The 14,909-nt window shown below is 40.6% G+C and overlaps 1 protein-coding gene across 3 annotated transcripts; it reads left to right on the forward strand.

Annotated features, from left to right (window-relative positions):
• Positions 1-9,569: 9,569 nt before the first annotated feature.
• LOC18016392 (protein root UVB sensitive 6) lies at positions 9,570-12,642 on the forward strand. 3 transcript variants are annotated; one of them, XM_006402175.2, is made up of 13 exons: positions 9,570-10,002; positions 10,111-10,209; positions 10,280-10,393; positions 10,524-10,595; positions 10,665-10,775; positions 10,894-11,013; positions 11,231-11,332; positions 11,421-11,493; positions 11,585-11,668; positions 11,750-11,814; positions 11,902-12,003; positions 12,106-12,279; positions 12,364-12,642. In XM_006402175.2, exons 1-13 carry the CDS (start codon positions 9,685-9,687, stop codon positions 12,436-12,438), a joined length of 1,509 nt encoding a protein of 502 aa, XP_006402238.1. In that variant the 5' UTR covers positions 9,570-9,684; the 3' UTR covers positions 12,439-12,642. The 3 variants fall into 3 exon arrangements, with proteins under 3 accessions (XP_006402238.1, XP_006402237.1, XP_024012258.1); XM_006402174.2 differs by having other exon boundaries at positions 9,570-9,993; XM_024156490.1 differs by lacking the exon at positions 10,111-10,209 and having other exon boundaries at positions 9,570-9,993.
• Positions 12,643-14,909: the final 2,267 nt, after the last annotated feature.

Consider the following 14,909-nt stretch of genomic DNA (forward strand, 5'->3'; position numbering starts at 1 on the left):
TGGAAGAAATTTGGGATGGAGTATACAAGGTTCAAGACAAAGCCGAAGAAATCGACTCAACCGTGGACAAAGTAGTGTGTGCCCTAGATGAAGTTGAAGAGAAGGTCGAAAAGCTTATGAAAGGATGTGAAACAAACGGCTCGACGCTTCCCATCAAAGATCTTGACCTAAAAGAAGAAGAGATAGAGTTGGAGGACCCAAAAACCAGTTTAGATGGCAAAGGAGAAGATGAAACAGCTGAACCATCTCAAAGTCCCTCTCCCGCGGTCACGACTCACGCGACCGCGGCCAACAACCCTCCAGCCGCGGTCGTGAGTCTCCTACCCGCGGCAAACCACTCCTCACCCGCGGTCGTGCAGTTTCACCTGCGGCAAATAGTCGGTCAGATACGTTTCAGCCCCTTTCTATTCTTACAGGTCAATGTTCATTTGATACATCTGCTGGGATGGTCAAAACCCCTTTTCAGGTTCTTACGCGTTACTCACCCGTCTGCCACTGGAAACACCACTTCCCGTATTTTTGAATCTTGAATTGTATCTTCGGGAAAGGAAACATCTCAAGAAGAAAATGAGGTATTTCCTGCAACATAGTTTTAGCATATGAGGATGAATATGAAGGGCATTACCTCGAAGATGAAAACTATCGTCTGTTCATAGAAGGAGGCAATCCAGACAAAATGGTGGAATTAGGAGCACCAATCTCCAGGGAAAGACTCATTGAATTCTACAAGTTTGTAAAATCGATCCCTCTTTACACAGGTTTCGATGATATATGGCATCTTGGTTGCTTGCAAGTTTTCTTTAGGTTCAGCAAGGAGACAAAAGAGGATATCCGAACCTATTTTGGGAGGGCCAGACGCCTGACTTTTCCCAGAACATCACCTGATGCTGCAATCTATTCAATCCACCTCCAAAGACCTGAAGACTGCAGCAACTACACCAACAAAATCAGCTAAGAAAAGCTCGATGAATTCAATGATGTAGTCCAAAATTTGCCTGAAGGAATCACCTTTGCCAGAGCTTGCAAGGACTTCATGATAAGCCATTACTTTTGTGAGAGCAAGGAATCAATCCCTGAGATAGAAGACTTGTTCAATCATGCCAGAAGACGTAAACCTGTTCGAACACTTCACAAAATCGAAGGTGTAGGTCAGTTCCTTATCTCTTGTTCTATTAGAGGAGAAATGTTTAAAAACGTGCTTTGTGATTCTAGAGCTTGTCTTAACATGATGTCCAAGGCAATTGCTTTGAGACTTGGTATTAAACACCTGCGCAGGACTAGAGCAAAAATTAGTCTAGCTGATGATTCCAATGCAACACCTCAAGGAATAACTCATGAAATTCCTTTGAGAATAGGAGATTGCATCGTGCCTGTCGACTTCTACATTGTCGAAACGAGAGACGCAACATATCCAGTGATTCTCGGATGGTCTTTTCTAGCAACTTCCGGAGCTATAATGGACTGGCCAAACCGGAGGATTTCATTTGCTAATATCGACAAAGATGTCTTCACAGAAGCTGTCCCATACAACAACAAAGCATTAAAACGTTCTGCAACAGGAGAATTTGAAGAAGAGCTTTGGAGTGACAAAGAACCTGCTAGGCAAAGCAAGGAGATGTCGAAAAAGACTTGTCTCAAGACAAGGTCTTCTTCATTGGACTAAGCCACATCCAACACCAAAAGTCGAGCTAAACGACTTAAAACAGAAGCGCTTAATGGGAGGCAACCCATTTAGGTATTGTTTTCTTTAGGATTTTTCTTTCTTTTTTTTATTGATCTTTTTCTTTTTCTTAGTTTCAGGTGTTTCTTATAAAACAAAAAAGCAAAAAAATAAATAAATAAAAAACCCGAAAAAAAAAACAAAAAGAAGGATGGTCTCTGACTGCTCGGCCAAACAGGAACCAAGGAGAAGCAGGAACATGCCGCGATATAAGCCCCGCGGTCGCAGGTGTTCTGACCATGGGAAACGTATGATCGACCGCGGTCGCGTCTTTCTGACCGCGGCCGAGCACCGGTTTGCCGCGGTCGCGTGGCTCCTGACCGCGGCAAATGGTCGTTGAGATCAAAACCGACCCCAAACCACCCATTTCACCTCATTTCACCTCACCAATCCCCACTCCACCTCATTCATCACCCTCCACCACCTTCATCACCACCTATCACCTTCCCAAACCTCTTCGAATGAATCCGGTTCATCTCCACTAGCATCCCGGATCCAGGTAAGTTCTCTTTGGCCTTACCAATTCGATTATCTATGCATTTTTCTCATCCAATCTCGACTTGTTTCACACTGAGGACAGTGTGATTTAAGTCTGGGGGAGGATTTCATTCCTTTCTAACCACTTTTCTTTCATGAGTCTTGCATTATCTACACTTTTTGCATTTTCCTTAAAGTTGTTCAAAATCGGTTTTCAAAACAAAATATGTTTTAAAGGGAATGGTGAACATGAATCAATGATAGTTGACTGTGTGCTTTAAGACTGTTCCTAGTGACATGCTCATTCATGATTTAGGACTAGACTAGGCGGTAGCTAAGCACATTTGAAACGAAGTACCCCAGAAGAATTTGAATGATTTCGATTTAGATGAAGGAATATACTAGCTCTGTTTTATTTGGACTTAATTTTCTCATTGAAGCATTAGACCAGGGGAACGAATCATACATTCAGGACTACTTTACCATGTTTACCATTCTCCGTTGATCCTGAATGGCTAGTTCATCTTTAGCTAGTTCCCCACCTTAACCAATCCTCTTTCAAACCACATGCACTCTTGTTTTCTATTGTCTTATATGCAGATAAGTGCAAAAACGTTGGAGAGAAAGAGGAACGACGCAGTTTTCAGTCACCAAGGACAGAGACCTGCGATTTGCCAGAAAAGTTCCCGGAAGGACTCAACACAAGAGGAAGCTCAGTTTGCCTTAGAAAAATCTCAAATTTTGGTACAATCTCGTTCTTTAGTCTCTCTCTCTTTAAAAGGCATTTCCTTTACAAAAAAAAAAAAAATCTGAAAATAAGAAAATAAAGGAAATAAAAGCCTTAGAGAGTTTATGTCCCAAGGCAACTGTGTTCGATTTTATGGAGTTTTGAAGATCATTTTCTGATTCCCGGAAAGAATCTAAGTCTGGGGGAATAGCTGTTTACAACAAATGAGGAAGGATTATGCAACAACATTTGGCAAAAAAAAGTGACTGAAAATTGCGGTCATCAACAGGTCCTTATCTCTCTTGCGGTTTTGCATATTATCTTGCATCCTCCAGATTCATCAGGTAACCCGAAACACTTTAACTCCACCACTTAAACAACCCTTTAATGCCAAACGCCGTCTACTCTGGATGATGTCTTTAATGAGAACTCACTATTGAACTTAATGAATGTAGAGAGCTAGTTGACTGGAATCAAAATTTAGATTGTTTAAGTTTTGCATGACGGAAAAAGTGGACTAGTATCTTTTGTGTATTGGTGAGAATTTTCTAGACTAAGTTGTGGATTGATGCACGATCTTTGGTCCTAGTTTTGGAGTTCATGTCTCTGAGATTTGTGCATTCCCTATTTTTGTTTTCACTTAACCAGTTTAGGCTTTTGTTTTGTTTGAGGACAAACAAAGGTTTAAGTCTGGGAGAGTTGATAACACCGTATTTTGACCACTTTTATGGATCTTATTGAAATACTTTTTCTATGTTTTTAATTGCTTTTAAGTACTTTTATTACATTTTTCTAGTATTTGAAGTTCCAAGACTCTTTTCAGGTAACTTAGGGAAAAACTTAACAAAATGTCTAGAAAACCAGATTTCATATCAGAGTCAAACCGTCAAAAGTTCACCCCCGATTGAATGCCTTCTCACCGTCTGATCCAACTCAAATTTGGAGATCTTAAAGATGGAAGTACCAGCTTTCCAGCACACTTTACAGCTTGAAAATCCAACGGTTCAATCAAAAGATACGCGGAGAGCAAGATGTCCCGTAAACCAGCCGGCAAGCGTTTCTACCCGCAGCCAACAGACCATTCCCCGTGGTCACAACCACCGTGACCGCAGCCAGCCACCCATTCCCCGCGGTCACGCACATCTCGACCACGGCCAGCTAACTCCGACTTTGAAGGCCCATTTCTGAAGCCCGTATCATTTTCTCAGCCTCAATTCCGGAACCCTAGACACCAGAGAGTATTGGTGACTATAAATACATGTCATTTAGGTCGTTTTTAAGGAGAGAAGAAGAGAGACGAAATACTTTACAGAAATTTTACTTTAAGCTTTGTTTTTAGGTTTTAGGGAGAGAGAGATCTGTCTCTTGAACCCTTGTTCTTCCTTTTTCAATTTTGGTTTCTATTCTACTTAATACTATGTTTTTGATTTCGTTTATTATGTCTGAGTAGTTTTATTGTTGGGGCTAAGGGATTTTCGATGGGAATTTATATGTTCGGTGAGGATTCCATGAGCTTTTGAGCCGAATCTTAGAACTTTTTCTTCTGAATTCGTTTTTACTGCATCAGAGTAGCGTCATGAACTACAATCTGATCCAGATGCTTGGTGACACGAAAGTGTTCATCCGGTGTCAGATCTAGTTTGGGAGAGCAAAACAAACATAGGAGTGGAAACCTACCTATGGGCGATTTGTGAATGCTGACGAGTCTTAAATATAATGCATCTCTTCTTTTCCAGGGCCAGAGTGGAAACCTACTGGTCAGGGTTGAGAGAGATAGTTGTCTATGATCACGACAGTGGCGTATTCATACGTCGGTGACTCCAGTTCAAAAAGTTTAAGCTAAGCTCTTATCAAATTTACTCTCTAGCAATGTTTTGAATCGTTCATACCCCTTAGAAAACACCCCTGAACCCCAGCGCCTCTTTTTTTATTGATTTACACCGATTTTCATTCAAGCTTTAATCTAGTTTCTTTACTCTTTCAATCGATTTTCACTTAGCAATTAGGTCTAGCCGTTTTTCCCGTTTTCACCCGTTTTCGTTAAGTTTAGTTATTAGGTCATTTTAATTCCCGTAGTTTCTCTTTCAAATTCATTTTTATGTTTTAAACACACCACCAAAACCCTCACAAAACTCGCCTGGTTCTAGACTTCCTTACTTTATATTTCTTTTGAAGGCTTTTGCAGGAAAGATCCTCCTTCCCTGTGGATTCGATCCCTAAGTACTACAATCAATCAGCTGTGCACTTGCGGCTATTGATTTCATTTAGGGTAAAACTTGACACCCTCACGACTCACCACATCAACGTGGTTGGATTTGACTGACTGGTGTTGGATCTAGTGGATTTTGTTGCCGATGAAGCTCCGAGAGCTGTACGACAATACAGGCAACAAAGAGTGACCATTTTAGAGCTTATCAGGTGGAATAACCCGAATTTGAGCTCAAAATGTGCAGAAAAAGGAATGACAAGATTTAATCGGAGAGATTTCCGATAAAATTAGGTCAAAAAGCGAGAAAACAAAGAAGAAGATCGTAGATTGTTGAGAGTTTATCCCAACGCTCTAATACCATGTTAGGAGAGAAGAAGAGAGAGAAAAAATGATTATGTTATTGATCGTTGAAAGTGATGATTACATTGGTTTCCCTTATATACCAGAGGACAAAATCTGGTTTACAATGAGTTAAAATGAACTAAAATTTAATTAGTCGGTTTACATAAACCAGTTATTCTATTATATTATTTTATTCTAATACAAGAACAAGGTTAAAAAGGCCCAAACAATTTCAGGGGATTCTAGAAGCTTTGCTCTCCAAGGAAGAGATTAGTGGCTTTACTTGGGTAAATGAACTAAGCTCAACAATAAACGGCAGTAAAAAGATGGTTATGTGATTCTATAAGTAACCATAACAGTGCACATGGGTGGTTGATGACATGTTAACAGTCTATGGCATGGAAGCTATGATACCAACCTAGGCATCAGTACCAAGTATCTGTCGGACCCTTTGTCCGGAAAACAGAGAACTTAACGAAGAAATGCTAAGAGATTGGCTAGATATGATCGAAGAACAAAGAGATCGAGTCCTTGTCCGAATCCAGAATTACCAGCAGGCAGCTGCCCACTACTATAATTCTGGTGTAAGAAACATAAGCTTTAGTATTGGCGATCTCGTGCTACGCAAGGTATTCGACAACACTAGAGAGCGTGGCGTCGGCAAGCTGGGCACTAACTGGGAAGGTCCTTACAGGATCATCAAGGTAGTGCGCAGCGGCATCTACAAACTCGCGAACATCAAGAACCGGAGTGCCATAGATAAGACCGTGGAATGATAAGACCGCCGAACAATCTCAACTTAGTTCGCTATCCACTTTAGGTAACTCGCAATCGACCTGTTAAAACGGTCTCATAACTTACAATTTGTAGCTCGCTGAGTAACGACGCTATTAAGTAAAGTCTCAAAAAGTTTGCTATTTGTAGTAAGTTATCACTCATCGATCTCTTTAAATGATCATCAGGCTCGTAGCTCGCTGAGTAACTTGGCGCCAACAAAATAAAGTTACAATCCCAGCTCGCTACTCGCTACTTTAGCACCATAACGCGATATCTCCAAAACGATCGTATGGTCACAACTTATGAAACTTCGGCACATTCTAAACAAAGAGTGTTTATAACGCGTTGTTCAAAATCCTGACCCTTTGTTCAAAGATCACGCGATATAGGTCATTCGAATGGGTCCCACGGGGTGAAAAGCCCTAATTAGACGTACTAAGGGGGGAATTTTGAAAACTCCTCCATAAAATAGTCCGCCCTTTTAGTTCGTGGTCTCACTAAACAGGTTGGAGAGTAATTGTTGGTGTTGGATTTAGCCCAAATCCAGCCCATAAAACACTTAGTGCGAACAAGCCATTATAATGGAAGTTCTGGGCCCTACAGGCCCATAACTAAGTGATGAGGACATAGCCCCTAAAGATACTTTTCCAACCATGAAGAACCCTCCAAGGACATGATCAGGACTTAGAAATCTCAGAGAAGAGTTCAACAATGCCATGGACACCCTTATCAACCAAAGCAGTTTGGAAGACATCACCAAAGGCATTAATCAACTCGGCCTCGATCAGCCGCTTCTCAACTAAGTAGCAATGAGTTTAACGGAGGACAAGATGATATTCATACAAGACAAGGACCAGAGCGAGGAAGAACTAAAGCTTGAAGATCAAGATCACGGCGATACAAGCATCAAGTCTACACCAACCGTGGAATGGCCCCTAATAAAGACTCAAGGAGCTCGCATGATCTTCTCCATTGAAGCTACAAACGACTAAGTGTCAAAACGACACCAAGGTGAGTGTTTGGTTTAATTATATTTTTAAATTAATGAGTTTCCCTCTCATTGTTTTGCAGAATTTGCCTTAAGGTCCTTATTAGTTATATTTCCTTTTAATTTAGTCGAGAACTTTAGTAATATTTCCATTTTGCTTTATTTACTTTTACAAGAGTCTGTCGCAAAACTTTCTTTCCTTTTCTTGAGTCTCTATCGACCCTAGAAGGTCAAGGCGAAGGACTATTTATAAAGTCCCACATGGGGCATTGTAAGACACACTTTTTACCCTAAATCAATAAAGAGCCTCTTCATCAGCTGTGTGGCGTCACATCGATCCCTTGGTCATTTGTTCTTCGTTCATTCGCCAATCTAAGTAAAGAGAGCCTCTCGGCCAGTTACTTAGGTTCCACCCCTCCACACTTGATCATATCTCCTCTAAGTGAAGAGAGCCTCTCGGCCAATCACTTGAATCCATCCTCACTACCCTCCGATCTTATATCACTAAGGCAAGGAAAACATCTCCTAGGAATATACTCAAGTACAAGTCGATCTAAGAGAACGCGGAAAGATGGATAAGAGGAGATCGCAGAGATCTCGGAGAAGAAGAGATCGTGGAAAGATGGATAAGAGGAGATCGCAGAGATCTCAGAGAAGGAAAGAGCATATCAACCCGCGGATCTCGGGACAGTTCGACTGTAATGAAGATAATATAAATAGGAGATTAATACGTTGTAAAAGGCATTCATTAATTTTGTAGCAAACAATTTGTTAACACATTCTAAAATCAATACAAGTCCAATTCGTCGATATTTGTCTTACGTTTCTTATCGATTTCTATTGAAGTTCTTGCCTAAATCTTCTACCACAAAACAACATTATAAATCCTTGAGTGTGGATGTTAGGATCCACGGAACAGGATAATCTGAACTCGTGAAATTACCCAGCAGCATAGTTAAATTTCAGGTTGAAGCTGATTCGAGAATCGGGTTTCACGCTGTGGTTTCGGTGAAGTCGGGGACAGAAGAAACAGAGTCTTCGGAGATAAATCGGCAGCGAGAAGGTCAACAAAGCAAAGCCATAAGCATAAGCCATAACTAAGTAATCTTATCCCAGAAGAGAAAAATCGAAGAATAAGGAAAGTTCAAAATTTTTCCAAGAAAGCTTGAAATTTAAACACACTAAAATTCAAACTCAATGTATCAAATTTTAAATAATTTGTGTGTGTATTTGGGTTTTTTCCCTGTTGTAATACACTTACTATCAGTCTTATTATGTATAATGTCCATCTTTTTTTTCACTGCATACCTAGTAACTACACTTCGAAGCTCTAAATACTCTTGTACTCTTAACCCAACTAAAATTTGCGATATTTGACATCATCCAGCTCTCTTTTTCTAATGCCATCAAAAGAACCATATTTATGCTTGTCTTCAGCCTCAGAGCCATCATCAACACTACTATTAACATCAACACCGACGCGTATCAGACAATGAGGTGTTTCTACTGTATAAACGTCTACCTTTATAGCTATCATGTCAGACAACAAATAATGTCAAAGCACTAGATGCCATATGGTAATGGAATTCTTTGTCTAATGTCTTAGCATCATCAATGTCTTCTTTTTGGTAGGCGTCGTCACTAGAGGGAACTATACTTTCTTCATGGTATCCTCGTACCTGAGGAGTTTCATAGTTAGCATTATAATCGTTCTCAATAAAAACCTTTCACCAATATGTTTACTTGTTTTATGTGCTTCTCCACCAAGGTAAAAATCCTTGGTTGACCAATAATCGTCAGCATGTAAAAACAGGTAAAATAGAAAAGAAAAACCATTATCAGTCTCGGTTATATAGTCAATGGACAAAATCACAAAATCTCAACACATTACCTCATTATACAATATCGCTTCGAATCTTCAAATATGGAAGAATTATTGCATCAAATCCAAACAAAATTCAATTTTAATGTAAAGGAAGGATAAAGTAATTTTTCTGTTTTTATGAGTTAAAACAACAACAATTTCATGAATATATTGCTGTTAGAACGCAACTGAAATTTGCATTGCATTTTACATTTTGTGTGTTTCTATAAGTGCCAGTGTCAGGAATATAAAAATGTGTTATACAGCAGAGTAGGTTTTACGATGAACATACAGTTTTTTTTTTTCAGATTAGGGTCAATCTGCCAATACAAAAAGGGATGGGTTTATTTGGAAAAACACTCAAAATAGGATAGTTTGATCAAACTATCTGGCATTTTGTGGAGTTTCAGATAAATACATAACTAAAATGTGGTATATTGCAGCTGAATCTGTGTCAGTCGTCAAAGGAAGGTAAACAAGTGGAACAACACACAGCTGGTTTCGCTTCCTCGTTTCCTCCGCCTGAAACTTTTCTTCCTTCTTCCTCCCCTTTCCTCGATTCTTCCGAGAATTCGCAACAATGCCGAGCGTAAAGCTCAAACATCCTTCACCTGACACCATTTCCTCCTCCTCCTCCGACTCCGTCCGACTTCTCTCCCGCGAAACCCTCCGCATCAGCGCCTCTCTCGCCTCCCCTCCCGATGATCTCCCTCCTCCATCTCTATCTCCTCCCGACTCCCAATTTCTTCATTCAACTCTGAGATTGATCTGCTGCGAGGAAATCGACGGGCGGAGATGGAAGTACGTCGCCGAGAGCGATGGTTCTGGGAGATTCAAGAGGAATTCCGTCCGTGCTATAAGCTTGGAATCTCCTCAGACTCCTTTTGATGTATGCCAGGTTCCATGGATAATTAACCTTTTTTCTTTTTGCTGTTTAATATGAAGTTCCCCATTTCTGGGTTAATAAAATTGAAGGGAATGTATCGAAATTTTGATCATTTTATAGGAAGTGGGTTCGTTTCTTAGATCTTACGTTGTACCTGAAGGATTCCCAGGAAGTGTTAATGAGTCTTATGTTCCGTACATGACATTTAGAGCTTTGAAGGTATGAATGATTCCATCATATTCATTGAATTTGTTCAGTGTATTTGATCTCTTGATTGCTATGTTTGTAGCATTTTTTTGGTGGAGCCATGGGTGTGTTTACGACTCAGACCCTTCTGAATTCAGTTGGAGCCTCAAGAAACAGTTCTGCTTCTGCTGCTGTTGCCATCAATTGGATTCTCAAGGTTCTAACTTTCTTGTTATTTCTCAGTCCCAATTAAAGATAACACCTGGGATCTTTATATCTAGAGTTTTGCAGAAGTATACCAATCCTCTCATGACTCATTGTGGAAGATCATATAAATATTATTGCAGGATGGTGCTGGGCGTGTTGGAAAAATGCTTTTTGCGCGGCAAGGAAAGAAATTCGATTATGATTTGAAACAGGTACTTGTGCGATAACCTAACAAAATGCTCTGGTTGATTGATAAACTTCTAACTCACTTTGAGTTACAGTTACGGTTTGCTGGTGATCTTTTAATGGAGCTGGGTGCTGGTGTAGAGTTGGCGACTGCTGCAGTTCCACATCTTTTCCTTCCACTGGCTTGTGCTGCTAATGTTGTTAAGGTATGGTCATCGTTGTTTAACACTCATAATCGCTGTTTGCTTCAAAATTATCCCCTTACCTTGCTACTAATTAACTGTTAATGTTTTTTTCATCAAATTATTGCTTTGTATTTTACAGAATGTTGCAGCTGTAACATCAACGTCTACTCGAACACCAATCTATAAAGCCTTTGCGAAAGGAGAGAACATAGGAGATGTCACTGCTAAGGGAGAGTGTGTTGGTAATATTGCAGATCTGGTATGGCCTTTTTTTTATATATAGTTTTCATTATTTCTCGGGTGTTTTTTGTGAAGCAGAATGAATCATGGACTTTTATAGGCGATGTTGCTCACGATAAAGTCTGTTTGATGTTATTAAGCGCTTACTGTATCATAGTTTTTGGAGCTTGGTTATTGTTCTTCTATTAGAGTTCTAAAATTGTTTTCATCTGTTATGACTGCTTTTTTACGTGAAGATGGGAACTGGGTTTAGTATCTTGATTTCCAAAAGAAATCCTTCGTTGGTCACAACCTTTGGTCTTCTATCATGTGGCTATCTCTTGAGTTCATACCAAGAGGTACAATGCAGCTCCATTTCAACTATATATTTTAGAGCACTCTAGGTTTTGTGGATTTTTACCTAAAACGTGGCTGGTTCCCTTTCAGGTTAGATCTGTAGTATTGCATACACTAAACCGTGCGAGATTTACAGTAGCAGTGGAGTCTTTTCTCAAGACAGGTAAGCTTTGATGCTTTGTTAGCATGCACATGAGGTTGATCTTATAGCTCCTTTATTTCCCACCCCCAATCTCTTTTCCATCTATCTGCAGGGCGGGTTCCCTCACTGCAGGAAGGTAATATCCAAGAAAAGATTTTCACTTTTCCGTGGGTGGAGGATCGGCCAGTGATGCTTGGTACGCGTTAAGCATTTCTAAGAAGCTATGTTCTTTTCCCTCTTTAACCTCACTGAAGTGAATATTTATACCATCTAACAGGAGCCAGATTTAAGGATGCATTCCAAGACCCCAGCACATATCTGGCAGTAAAGCCTTTTTTCGATGTATGCGCTTGCTACCTTTATATTAAATATCATGCTTTAACATATTTGTATTCTCTATATTTGACATATTCTCTTTACATATGGCAGAAAGAAAGATACATGGTGACATACAGCCCCACCAAGGGTAAAGTCTATGCACTGCTCAAGAATCAGGCTAACTCAGATGACATTCTCAAAGCGGCATTTCATGTGGGATGATTTTCCAAATCCTATATATCTCCTTTTTTTTTGTAGAGATGAAGTAGTTAGATCGTCAATTTTCTCATTCGGTTTCTCATGATGTTATCACAGGCACATGTGCTTCTTCATTTCATGAATCCATCAAAAGTTGTTACCCGAAAATCAGTGGAGCAATCGGATCCTGCTTTTGCTCCTATGGAATATGAGATCGAGTCTCGAATCGCTGAGTCGTGTGAAATGGTTTCTACCTCATATGGCACATTCAAAAGCAGAGCTGCAGAACAGGTAACTTTGCAGAAATCTATATATGATGGTTTTATAGTTATTAATCATTATTTCGTAATGGTAAGTGACTTTCCATTTTGTTAGGGTTGGAGAATGTCAGAATCTCTGCTTAATCCTGGCCGAGCTAGGTTATGTCATATGAATGAGGAGGTGGAGTAAAACAACGCCCGGTGAAACTAGTCACTGATAGTAATTTCACTGCACACACTAAATTTGTTGTCTTGGTTTTATGAAGAAAAAAAACAGATTTTGGTTGGTACACGTTTTATTAACCATGCTGTAAAAAATAGAATGGTATGTAGCATTTGTAAATTGTTGGTTTCCACTACTGTAATTTAACAGGTGAATCTTCTTTGTGTACCACTTCTCACATCATAATGTTTGCACATTTTCATAAACGTAGAAAACTTTTACTTTTGCAAAACATATGGTACGGGGTTTAGAAAAATCCTATATCTAAGCCGTAGGCTGTGAGACCCCGCTCCCTTCTTTCTTAACCGGGAACCAAACGGATCGGTTATCAAATCAATATCGTATAATTTGGGGTCTAATGTCTTTTTTTTCTAGGCCCGTTGGCCTACCAGCCGCCCTTATCAGTGAGTCCAATGCATTTTTCTTAGGCCCGTTGGTCCACCATTGTCTGACGATTGGTCTCTTTTTAGGCCATGGGTCAATCCTGTCCGACGGTCGGGAGTCGTTTGATTTGGGAGGCTCGTAAGAGTTGTAAACTGTCCCTGCAATCACGACGTGATCTTTCCCCATGCTTTGTCCTTACTCGGACGGTACCCCACACTACTTACCAGTAGGTCACCTATTCTGAGATTACTCCAGCATAAGCACGGTGCACTTTTGATGACATAGGTAGCCAAATCAATTTTTATAAGCCTTTTTCACATATACCAAAAATCGGGATGTCACAATTCTCTCCGACTTCCAAAGAATTCGTCCTCGAATTCTCAACCACATCCCAAGACGGCACCCGAGTCAGAGCCGGTTGGCTAACCTGCTCTAATACCAATTGTGAGACCCCGTTCCCTTCTTCCCTAACCAGGAACCAGACGGACTGGCTATCAAATCCATGAGACCCCGAATCCGCCTTTCATCTGGATTGGCTATCAACTCTGAACGCTCCTAACCGCCCCTACCAGTGAGCCCAATGCCGTATAATCTGGGACCCAACGTCCTTTCTCTCTAGGTTCGTTGGCCCACCAACCGCCCCTACCAGTGAGCCTAAAGCCTTTTCTCTTAGGTCCGTTGGCCCAGCATTGTCCGACGATTGGTCTCTTTATAGGCCCATGGGCCCACCCCTGTCTGACGGTCGGGAGTCGCTTGGTCCGGGAGGCTCGTAAGAGTTGTAAAATGTCACTACAATCACCACGTGATCTTTCCCCGTGCTTTGTCCTCACTCGCACGGTACCGCAGACTATTTCCCGGTAGGTCACCCATCCTGAGATTATTCCAGCATAAGCACGCTTAACTCTGGAGTTCTCTCAAGACAGTTGACCGGAAAAGATAAGTGCACTTTTGATGACATAGGTAGCCAATTCAATTTTTATAAGCCTTTTTTACATATACCGAAAATCGGGATGTCACAAAGGCAAATAAGAATAAGTATAATTTTATAAATGGGGTATTAACATTAAGCTTTACGAAGTTACACCGCTTTTAATCAAAGATCTTTTGCTGATGGAGAATATTGCAGGCCACCAAGCTTATGAAAGTTTACCATAACTATATCTCCTTCCAAAGCTTTTGACTCAGTACAATAGACTTTCCTCCAAAATATTTTTACAGCTATGAGATTGCCATAAAAATTCATTCATTGGATTATGCTCTACGTAACAATTAGAATATTTTTCAGTTTGATTAATGGAAAATTATCTGGATATTTTTATAGTAGTGCTAATAAGTATCACAAACTTTTGTCTCTCTGCTTTTCGTCTTCCACATAGCTGTGTTACAGATCTTTGCTTTGTTTCTTTGTGGTTGGGACCAGAGCTGAATTCTTGAAAATCAAAACTGGCCTGGAGTGATGTTTGTAGACCAAAAAACGAAGGTGGGTTAGGCATAAGAGCTCTGAAAGGAACTGAACATTGTGTGTTGTTTAAAGTTGATTTGGTAATTAGTTTTGACGAAAAAATTCTATATGGGTGAAGTGGATTGAGAATAATCTTATTCGTACTGGTTTATTTTGGTTGATGAGAGACAACCAATCCGTAAATAAAGGGTCATGGATGTAGTGTGATAGAATCATGGAACCGGAGGGAACAAGGGACGAGGTGCGAACCGAGGTTCAGACCGGAACACAGGACCAAATAGCCGACCTAAGCGAAGTCGAGGACAGGGCACAAGAACAAGGAGTCGACCTGTACGACGTCCTGGCCATGCCAACTGGACCGATGACCAGGTCGCGTACCAAGAAGCTTACGGGAGCAATCCAACAAGTTCTCACCGAGCTAAGGAACCAAGGCCGAGCTGACGACCTAACACCTTCATAAAGTCATGACCGTCATCATGTACTTTGGTCCGAACTGACCTGGTCGGGGTGTTGTGTTAATACTCTTTTTCCTTACATTCGGTTTTGTCCCACTGGGTTTTTCGAATGGGGTTTTAACGAGGTTAATGCACAC

Source organism: Eutrema salsugineum, unplaced genomic scaffold, assembly GCF_000478725.1.
Source record: "Eutrema salsugineum unplaced genomic scaffold, Eutsalg1_0 scaffold_2, whole genome shotgun sequence".
NCBI classification, from domain to species: domain Eukaryota; kingdom Viridiplantae; phylum Streptophyta; class Magnoliopsida; order Brassicales; family Brassicaceae; genus Eutrema; species Eutrema salsugineum.

What these genes read in the sequence shown, in the direction of transcription:
- LOC18016392 (XM_006402175.2), top strand. Translation starts at nt 9,685, where the DNA reads ATGCCGAGCGTAAAGCTCAAACATCCTTCACCTGACACCATTTCCTCC. An exon ending in GTGCTGCTAATGTTGTTAAG is followed by an intron (nt 10,776 to 10,893) that starts GTATGGTCATCG and finishes TGTATTTTACAG; the next exon opens with AATGTTGCAGCTGTAACATC. An exon ending in TCTTGAGTTCATACCAAGAG is followed by an intron (nt 11,333 to 11,420) that starts GTACAATGCAGC and finishes GTTCCCTTTCAG; the next exon opens with GTTAGATCTGTAGTATTGCA.